Source organism: Astatotilapia calliptera, chromosome 15 (genome assembly GCF_964374335.1).
Source record: "Astatotilapia calliptera chromosome 15, fAstCal68.1, whole genome shotgun sequence".
Taxonomy (NCBI): Eukaryota; Metazoa; Chordata; class Actinopteri; order Cichliformes; family Cichlidae; genus Astatotilapia; species Astatotilapia calliptera.
Window position 1 is genome coordinate 6,118,078 of NC_137436.1, and position 10,642 is coordinate 6,128,719.

The window sequence follows — 10,642 nt, forward strand, 5'->3', positions numbered from 1 at the left end:
TGATTGATCGTGTCTGCTGGCTGCGAAGATTACCGAGCTACGTCTTACGTCACTAGAAGGGAACTCCGTTTTAGGTAAAGTGGACACCGTCACAAAATTTTGAAAAAATGTGAGTAAGTAATTGGCTTAAGATTCTCGGAGGACAAAAACAACGAAAAACATATTTTATAATCTAATTTACCAGTTATGGTCTCTGATAATGACTGAATTATATAATGACTACAGGCTCATGGAGTTGGTAGCAAGGTTTTTATAATTAAAACTAAGAATTGAAGTTACTTATAAACCAATTATTTCTGTAAACTGAAATAAAAATAAGAATTAGACTTCGGAGAAATTAAAACTAACAGAAACAATAATTCGTTTTTTGCAACAATAAAATTAAATATACAGGAAAATTCTTGCACATCTGTTTATTGAACATGGCAAGTCCACCACTCTAGGCACATTAGCTTCCTGTCATCTGTGTTTGGATTATAGTACCAGTTGTCAGCCTCTCAAATCTTGATCCTGTCCTGACAATTGTAACTTAAAAGAAAAGAAAAACTTCCAAAAACTGGCAGGCAGCGAACCCAACAATGACACGTGCATTTGCAATCACTTAAACTCAGATCTTCCTGTTAAAATGCAGTTTACACAAAATCACCAGTTGCATCTTTTTCACTTATGCTGCTCTTTTCATATCTTCCTTTAACTTACTGGGCTGTTAGTAGTCAACTGCAGTCTTGAGAAACTTTGATGAAGCACAGGGCTTTTCATTTTCCACAGTAAACATAAAATGATTTGTTAAATATTTTTTACATTTAAGCCAAGTCAAAAAACAAACAAAACAAAAAACAAAATCTGTCATAACTGAGAAGCTGTACTGTGCCATAGCTGAACTCAAAAATAGCCAATATGTTATGTAATGTTTAGATGAACACAGATGCATTAATTGGAGAGAAGAAACCGAGCTTAGGACAGGCAGATATTTTGTTAGTGCATTTTGTGTTTTCACTGAATCGAACAAATACACAACATAATGCAGTTAACAGCTAGAAATGAGTGTAAAGCAGTTGTATCCTTATATATAATCTGAGGTTTAGGCACATGTATGCAGTATACAACTCTAGCACAAGCATAGATCAGGTTGGTTTATGTCTTCTCTATGTTCTTCACTACATACTCCTAGTGCAAATGTTCAGTTTCAAATACTGACAACAAAACAAGTGCAGTTTCTAGAGGACAGAAGCTGATTAAGTGTTCAGCAGTAGGCACTACCAACAGGATATCGGCATGTCTCCGCTTAATGTGTCTGTCCTGTGGATCATCCACTTTCGCTGACAGATAGTGAGTTTGTAACGAAGAGAAAAAAAAGTCTTTGTTCACAGCCAGCTGGATTTCTCCTCCTCAAATTTCTGCGGATCGATGAAAGGCTTGTCGATAGATTTGATCATCAGTTCGCCGCAGTATACGCACTCGGATGCGACGATGTCATCAATGTCTGATTTTATCTGCTCACGGCTTGTGCCCGCAGTGGCCTTGCCCAAGCTTGATGTGTCACCCTCATCCTTTGGTGCTGGACGGTGGCGCGATTTGGATGATTGCGTGGTTGCTGCCAGCTTTTTATGAAGATCCTCCAGGCGATTCTGCTTGAAGGCCGACAAATGAGGAGTCACTTCCTAAAAAAAAACGTAGAAGGAGAAAAAAAAAAGGTCAGAGGACATATTCAGATTGATTACTGACTGAATTAAATAAAAAGTGAAATATTCCTGTGTGCAGCAAGTTACCTGCAACAGGCAGTCATTGTGGAACATGTGCCCACAGAGGAACAGATAGAAGGGCCTGTTGAGCAATGGGAAGTCACAAGCAGCACACTTTTCTTGGGAATCCACTACACCATACTTGTTCCTCATTTCCTGTATGTCTTCCCTAATACGTTTTGCGCTCTCTGTGGCCTCTTCCATTTCCTGCTTCAGCTCTTCAATGTGCTGGTTGTACTCCTCCAGCGAAAGGCAGATGGCCTCCTGAGAAACCATGATGAACAGAGCATTAAGAACCTTCATTTGAAATAGTACACTATTTTGTGTCTTTGTGAATGCAGATGCCAGCCAGTATCACCCAATCTGGATATTCATCACCTACTACAAATAGAAAGAAAAAAGTGCCTAAAACCTTGCCCACTGCTTAAAGATTCTACTTATGAATACACAGAATGTGATTACTGAGATCAGGTCTCACCCGACCGCTCAATTTACTGTAAAAACACACACACTGAGGGAAAAAAACGAACATCCTACTTATTACAGACCTTAAAGTGGTCGATGGTGACAAAGTCTGGAAAGAAAGGAAGGATGTCTTCAATTTTGAGCAGGTTGCAGCTGGACAGACAGTTCATGGCTTTCTTAACATCTTCTTCCTTCTGCACCACATGCTTGGCGATTTTCAGCCAAAGCTTTTTCCTCAACTCCTCATCATCCTCTGGGAGGTCAGCGCAGGACTTGGCCAAGTCCACGTCTACCTGCGGACAATTAAAAAAACGACAAAAAACAGTGCAACAATTGAAATCGCCAACTGCTGTCTATAATTTTGATAATCTAGAAAAAAGAAAAAAAGTGACACAACATTTCAATGATTTACATATGTTCACCACTTCTTTACAAGCACTGCTGATCCATTAATATACATTACTTACTTCTAAAGCAAGATCCACTGCCTCCTCATACAGTTCCATAATCCTATAAACCAGCACACAGGCCTGCCTGTAGCCATGCTCCGCACACAGCCTGAGAGCATACTTGAGGTCGTAGTGGATCTCTGAGGCGTGTGTGCCTGCCTGCTCTAGATACCACAGCAGAGAGTCTGGTTTGTACTTTGCATAAAGCGACAGCAAGTAGTTATGGATGGCCTCCTCTGTTACCATCAGCTCATAAACGCAGAACTCCATGTAGCGGATGGTCTCATTGATCTGCTGCGTGCTGCCCATCTGGCTGTAGTTCATCAGAGCTGGGATGAGCTTCTTTGGGTCCAGCCTCTTGCCCATCTGAATCCACGCGTCCACCACGTTTTTGGGAATGTGCTGCATGAGCACCGGGGAGAACTTGTAAAAAAGCTTTTCGTCACAGTGCTTAGAGAGCACATCCAGAGCAGCACTGTACTCGTCGTGCTGGCAGTAGTGGGATATCACTCTCTCGTAGTCCTGCATGACGACTGAGAAGTAAACCATGTCGTCCACGTTGCCGTGGCTGGCCAGCAGATCGTAGATGGTGGAGCGGTTGTTGTACAGGCAGTCTCTGTGCTTGGAGCTGCCAAGGAACTGACGAAACTCGTCACGGGTTTCTTTGAAAATGACGCTGTTGCCATCACTCTCCAGCTGGCCGAGGCGATTCAAGTAGAGCTCAGCTAACCAGGTGACCAACAAGGTGATCTGAGTTCTCTCACTGGGTTTGAGATTGTTTAACTTCTTCAGTAAGAACTCCTTTAAGGCCTCCTCTTGTTTGGCTTCTATGAACTTGAGAGCAATCTCTTCAAAATAGTTCTGTGTTTGTGCATAGCACATGGCACTCTCCAGATAGCGTTTATTCTGGAAACAGTGCTCAGCCTCCTTTGCCAGCACCATGTCCATACACTCAGGCCGATCGCGACAGTACTCCTTGGCCAGATCAAATTTATTCATGCTCATGTACATCTGCCAGACATCCCTGGACTCCCGCTGGATGTGATATCGAAAAACTGCCCGCTCAGTGTAGATCCACACCAACCCGCCAACTGGGTCTTTGATCATTTTCTTGAGGCTGCCAAATTTATCTGGGAACAAGTCCTCGTAAACCACTTGCCCGTTCAGAGTGCAGATGGCCTTAACTCGGTCATGAAGCAAGAGCAGGAAGTGGAACTGTGTCAGCACAATGGAGATAGGCTTGTTTTGATTAAGGTCAATGTCTGGAGTGTATTCCCACACCTGTTTGTGAAAGAGGAGATGTGGAGATAGTATATGACACATAAACACAGCAAGGATGAGATATTACTAAGAAAAATGTTAAAAAGTTTTCACACACGCTGACTGACATTTACCTGCACATCACTCAGCAGGGAATCAGGCCTGACGTAGTCAAGCTGACCATAAAGAACTCCATTACCCATCATCCAGGCGAACGCCTTGGGGGACGTTCGCAGCTTAGGGGTGTAGAAGGTGATCTCGCTGTGTCCCATATTGACTGGGAACTCCTGGAAACTGGGCAGCAAGTCCTGATTTTGATTGAAGATGGAACTGAAGCCTTGCTGCTCCGACCCCTCGGCTACCTTACCCACAAACTGGAACAGGCGTTTGCGTGTGGTAGCTATGATAAAGTACTTGTTCTCTAGGCCCCGCTCGACCTCCAAACAGCAGACTGGAGCAGGTTTGCCATCCTCCTCCACAGAGTGGACCTACATCAGGATGTTATCAATTATATCAAGAGGAAGAAATGAACTACATCAGGATTTTCTTCTGTTTCCACAAGTGCATTAAATGTATATGCTTATAATACAGTTTGAACAGTTAAAACTTACAAAGCAGATGTGGCTATCATGTGCTAAATAGCAGACGTAATCACTTTCTCACCTGTCTAAAGTATTGATCTGGATTGGTGTTAAACAAGCTGCCCTCATTCGCAGAGATCTCTGCCTCAAAAATGATGCCTTGACTTGTGCCAACCAGGATAGGTCCTGTGCTGGTCTCGTTGCCCAGCAGCTTGTTCCAGCCCACACTCTCGATGAGGTGGCCTCTCCAGCGGGACAAACTGCGCACCTTCTGGGTGTTCCTGTTGAGGTACAGACACTCACTGGTGTTCAAGCTGATCAGCAGATGGGAGCCTGTAACGGAAAATATGGAGGAGGTTATAGCTGTTGTTAAGCAGTCATAACTGTGACATAGCATTTATATATGATGATGATGATGATTTATAGATTGATGCACTGCCAGACATTTTTGTCTAATTGTTTTATCATATGAAACTGTTGTCTTTATCCAAGTTCAGACTCGCTGTGCATTGAGGTTTGTGGCTGCTAATATTACAGTACTTATGTATGAATGCTGAATCACCTCAGAATACACAATGACTAATCAAAATCAATTATTTCTCCAATTATACAACAATATATAATATCTGCATAAACAAGAATGTTCGATAGTAATTAGCAGTCCATTTATGATGTATAAACAATATTTTGAAAACTATTATGGTTTATCTCACCTGTTGGGTCCAAGAACAGTCTGTGCACTTTACTGTCATCTTTCCTTCCTAATTCAGTCTGGTTTGGTTGATCTGGTTTTGCTAAGTCAATCCTACACAAAAGAACAAAATATCTTGAAACTGATGTGCTGAATAATACAGCTGTCTTAACAACAAAGTTAGAACGCTGTGTAAAAATGTGAATAAAAACAGAATACAGCTAAACTAAAGCAAGCGTAAACACAACCTGACAAATGTTTAAAACTAGGAAGCTTGTGCCCATTGTGAATTTGAGGTCTGAAAAAAACAGAAATGCTCTATCCATCTATTTTCTTCTGCATATCCAATTCACAGTTGTGATCGGACTGGGGCCTATTCTGGCTGTCACAGGGCAAATGATGGAGCACACTTTGGACAGGTGACCAGTCTATCTCTGGGCTGTTGCAGAGAGACATTCAGTTTAGGGTCCAACATATTAACCATACAGTATCTTCTAAACTTAGGCCTTACTTCTTTCAGGAAGACAATGCTAAGCATGCCAAACGTCATTGTTCACATATTCCACGGGCATAGCTGTGTAGTGACAGTGTGTGGGAGATTAAAAACACTTTTCAAACGAGAAGTCCATGAGCTGCTGTATGCAGATGAAATTCAATGCCGAGCACAGATGGGAAAACGTTTTTGATTTCCCAACAGCATCAGCTCCTCTCCCACACTGGCAGACAGTTGTTTAAATGAAAGATAATACAGCAGTGTGGTAAACACGTCCCTGATCCAAAACATTTTTGATTTACATTTTAAACTGCACCTCCATGTTTTTACAAAATGGGTTAATGACGGTAAATTACAAAATAAAATAACAAAACCCAATGAAACTAATCAAAGCCATACAAACAGCAGTGAGCGTTTGAACTGCATGTCATTGTGCTATTTGCCTTAGCAGGGTGTCCTTTCCCAGACTCATGCACAGCTGATTGTTGCAGACAGCCAGATGATTTATCTTCTCAGGTGGGGTGAAATCAATCCTCTGCTTGTTGAATATCGGCTTCTCTTCTTCAAGCCTCGCGTTGACAAAGCCTAACGTTGAGAATATAAATGTCTGTATCAGCCAAATATTCCCCACTGCATCTTAGCAAGGAGCTTTAAAAAAAACGAAGAGGGCGACCTACCAGAATGGGTTATCCCGATGTTGGTGCTTGACAGGCGGCTGTGCTGCTGCGCACTTTGCCGGATGTTTTGAGAATCCTCGTACTCATCGAGAATTGAAGCCATGGTTAAAAGTGCCTCAGCTCACTTATTGAATGGATTAACAATACAGGACAGGAGCCAACCCTAAACCAACATGGGGTGGGAAAGAAAACCTGCTAGCAGGTAGCTAGCCAGCTAGCACAAATTTACCCGTTAAAGCTGCAGTAACGTATTTCCTTTCTCCGCGTGTGTCTAAGTTAAGAAACAAAAAAGCACAACAGACGCGTTTATTCTGCAGCATTAACACACGAAGAGAGGAAATTTCAATCATTCGTTTTCTCACACCAGCTAACTTAGCTTCCGCGTACAGAACGCAGGGTAGACCGTGATAATCAGGTGACACATGGAATCATGTGACCACTTTGAATGCAATGCTATCTTGTAAACACCAGGGAGCGTAGTTCGTCCAAAAGTGATTATATTTAGACGCTTAGAAAAAATATAAATAAATCCTGAGCGCTTTTGTCATTTACATGTTGTTCAAGTATCGGATACTTTTCATTTTTAACTTACAGACGGCAAAGAATTTGTATATAATATTTTCTCCTCAATGAATGTCTAATATATATGGGCTTTATTAAAACAAGCTAATCTAATATGGGCTTTATTAAAACAAGCTAATCTATATATCTAGCTAATAGAGAGAAAAGCTGAGAGAAAGCTGTTGTTATTCTTCTGTCAGTGGGCGTGTCTATGCAAATCACAACCTGTCTGAGCACAGTAGTTACCCTAAATACGTCCCACCCCGCACATGTTGCTCCTCAGTCGTACTTCTACAGTCAGTCTGGTGGTATGTGTCAGAGAGAGAGGCAACCTACGGTATCTAGTGTCGCTGCGACCGGGACGGAGAAGAGTTTGCATTCAGAGGTTTAATGTTCGGCTCGACATGCCACCTCACATGGATTACTTTTACCACGAGTCCCGAGTCCCATCTGCGTGCGGGCTGACCCGGGAGGATGAGCTCGATCCCGCTGTCATCAGCTGTATGCTGGTCGGAGACGGAGCCGTCGGGAAGACCAGCATGATCATCAGCTACACCTCCAACGGATATCCGACAGAGTACAAGCAGACGGGCTTTGATGTCTTCTCCGGTGAGTGATGATTTTTAGTTTTTAATGACAGCACAGATTTACATTGAGTGGCAAGTTATGTTGGAAGTGGAATGGCACCAGAGTGCACGAGCTGCATGTTCTGATGTTTGAATTGGTTACTGTGTTTACTGTAAATTGACTGACTGATGTGGTTTTTAACAGGTCAGGTCCAAATTGACGGATCTCCTGTCAAAGTTCAGCTTGTGGACACTGCTGGCCAGGTATGGATGCCTTTACACTTGAATCAAGAGTTTCATTTAAGGCTGACACAAAATACCAAATTATCCACTGATGAGACCCTTTTGAATTTAATGATATGAGCTATGAAAGTACAGACCGTCACATCCTTGCTTAACCCACTGTGTGACTCACTGACAGGATTTCAAACTGAATGTTAATGGCGTATCTTTATTTAGTGACTCAGACTTGGTACTCACTTTGATCGGCATTAACCCTCGCTCTGTCTCCACACAGGAGGAGTTTGACGAATTCCGTGCTATGTCCTACGCCCACACGGATGTCTTCCTCCTGTGCTTCAGCATGGTCAACCCCACCTCGTTTCACAACATCACCAAGAAGTGGGTACCAGAGATCCGTTCTAACAACCCGACTGCTCCCATCATTCTCATAGGGACTCAGTCTGACCTGCTGCTGGACGTAAACGTCCTCATCAACCTGGACCGATCCAACGTCAAGCCGGTTCTGAGCTCCCGGGCCCGGAGCATGGCGGAGAAGATCAGAGCCACGGAGTACATAGAGTGCTCGTCGCTCACGCAGAAGAACTTAAAGGAGGCCTTTGACTCCGCCATCTTCGCTGCCATAAAGAACAAAACGCGTAAAACCAAGAAGAGGAGGTTTTCTGACAGGCGAACCAAAGCGTTCTCCAGGTGTAGCTGGAAGAAGTTCTTCTGCTTCATCTGAACTCCTTGTGATTGTCGACCCTGTGGGTTGTGGACAGAACCTTGTTATTTATTTGATTCTCCTACTTTCACTTCGATCACATATTCAGTATGTGGCCACATAGCACTGTTTCCTTTTTTTTTAATGATTTGGCTTATTTTCAGTGGGATGCCAAATGGGGAAACAAAAGACACGATTGAGAGCACTGAGCTAACATCAGCAGTGACTACAGAGAGGATTCTGGGTCGTTCTCACATTGACCCGGGACAACAGTATTGTTTACATTACATTTACATGTTTGATTTGGTTCACATAGCCTGCGCCCCCTTGAGAGGATAGGACGGTGTGAGCTGACACTTCAGTGTGGGGAGATGAAGAGATCAAGCTCGGGCAGGCACAGGGAGAGAAAAGAGAAAAGACCAGGTCTTCATGTAAAGCTGTGAATTTGCATGGTGCTCTGCCTTTTAATGTAGGCTTGTGAGAGAGATAGAGAGAGAGATAGAGAAACGGAAAGTGTCGGGTCTGTGTTTGAGCAGATGGGCGTTAGCCACTTAGCTGCTGTGTTCCCACTGCCTGACTGCACCAGCGATTTATATGAAGCAGCTGTGAGTTCACCTTGCTGTGTGAGCTGCCGCATTCTTACCTGCGTGCAAATCTCCCCAGGCTGGTTTTTCTGTTGCTATTTTCTGTCCTCCCCATTTAAGGTCAGCTGACACTTCTAATCAAGCCGGTGTTTATTTCCTGATTCACAATTGATAAAGAAAACACAGAGGGAGATTTTGTTTGTGACACATCGAGTCGGGCCGAGGAGCTAGTTTGTAAATCTCCTCGTCTTCAGGTAAAAGGTTGCAAGAGACCAGTGACCTTTGGCTTTTTATTCCCCTCTCCTCATCAATCTGCATCTGTGAAAGCTAGCACTGCAGGGATCCCGACTTCCTACCACCAACCATCTTCATCCCGGCTTTCTTATTTGCCTCTTCTTTGTTTTGTTGGCTCAATACGCTGCTTAAATCCTCCCGTGTGTACAGTTAGGGGTTGCTAAACAGCCTATGTGTGAATGCAAGTGTAAGGTAAATACACTTTAAAAAAACAAGCTTGTACCTGTGACAAATGTGTAAGAATGAAAACAACTTACATTTGCACTCCAGTGTTTTGTTATCTGGTGGGTGTAAACTTTTGTATATTTTGTTATGCTTCTCGTGGAAGTCAACTAAATGTTTAAACTGTTCTGTTTGTTAAAAACAGGTCTTATCATCGCGCGTATGTTTATGAAATATCACACGAGGCACAAGTTTTAACAGGATTAATGTACTCTACAGATTTGTTATATTTTGTATCATTACCAAATCACCATTAATCTTAACCACCTTCTGATCTAAAGCTGTGTGTCCTTTACATGGAGTGATGTGATGCCAATAAATGAAGTGAAGCTCATCTATCTTCTGTGTTATGTATATATTTTTTAAAAGTAGTCTGCATTTGCAATTCACAGTTGTTTATGTGGTGTGATGCGAAGGAAAACTTTGTAAAAAGCCGAAGCACTGCTCTCTGCAGGGTGCCCGAAAGGTCCCCAGGATCACACCGGGTAGTTTTCCTGAACCACCCTCAGCCCAAACATATGATAAACAACCTCTGGGCTCCAGCTGTGCGTCGGCTCGATCAGTTCCAATGCAATCCACATGACTGTTAATGGGTACTGGCAGTGCCATGCTGTGACTTGATTAGGCCTTTTTCCAAAATGACACAGGAGAGTGACATTCGGGGGAGAATGACTGAATCAAATGCACTGATTGAGAATAAACACTAGCGGTGGAGCACAGAACATTGATTACAGACTTTAAAGCATGCTTTTGTCTGAAAGGAATCTCTTGTACTCGTTTTTAAGCCCGAGCTGCAGAAAAATAAACGTGGACGGAGTGTCGCCAAGCAAACTGAGGGTGAACATGACAGAGGAAAGCATGAGAAGTGCCTTTGTTCAGAGCAGTGAGCGAGAGCATATGAAAACGCGTTCACCCCAATACTTCAGAAATCTGTTTGCCATTAGTCAGTGGGCAGTCCGTCATGTGGAAATCTGTCAGGGTTCTGTTTGAACGTCTGTTATTGATAGGGAAGCACGGGACATCTCACTCTTGGCCTACTGACCTCATGCAGTGGAGAGGTCACAGAAGGGAGCTGGTGTTTTGCAATCTGACAGCGTGACAGCGCTTTCACACA

General features: G+C 43.1%; 2 protein-coding genes across 2 annotated transcripts; one reads left to right on the forward strand and one right to left on the reverse strand.

Annotated features, from left to right (window-relative positions):
* Window positions 1-398: 398 nt before the first annotated feature.
* On the reverse strand, window positions 399-6,781 carry vps18 (VPS18 core subunit of CORVET and HOPS complexes). Its single transcript, XM_026142396.2, has 9 exons — window positions 6,359-6,781; window positions 6,125-6,266; window positions 5,211-5,302; window positions 4,580-4,830; window positions 4,051-4,404; window positions 2,675-3,937; window positions 2,291-2,500; window positions 1,770-2,006; window positions 399-1,661 (listed from the first exon to the last, which is right to left on the reverse strand). Exons 1-9 carry the CDS (start codon window positions 6,459-6,461, stop codon window positions 1,365-1,367), a joined length of 2,949 nt encoding a protein of 982 aa, XP_025998181.1. The 5' UTR covers window positions 6,462-6,781; the 3' UTR covers window positions 399-1,364.
* Window positions 6,782-7,173: 392 nt separating this feature from the next.
* rhov (ras homolog family member V) lies at window positions 7,174-9,862 on the forward strand. Its single transcript, XM_026142397.2, has 3 exons — window positions 7,174-7,528; window positions 7,691-7,749; window positions 8,003-9,862. The coding sequence occupies exons 1-3, from the start codon at window positions 7,189-7,191 to the stop codon at window positions 8,447-8,449; spliced, it is 846 nt and encodes a 281-aa protein (XP_025998182.1). The 5' UTR covers window positions 7,174-7,188; the 3' UTR covers window positions 8,450-9,862.
* The last annotated feature ends 780 nt before the right edge of the window (window positions 9,863-10,642 follow it).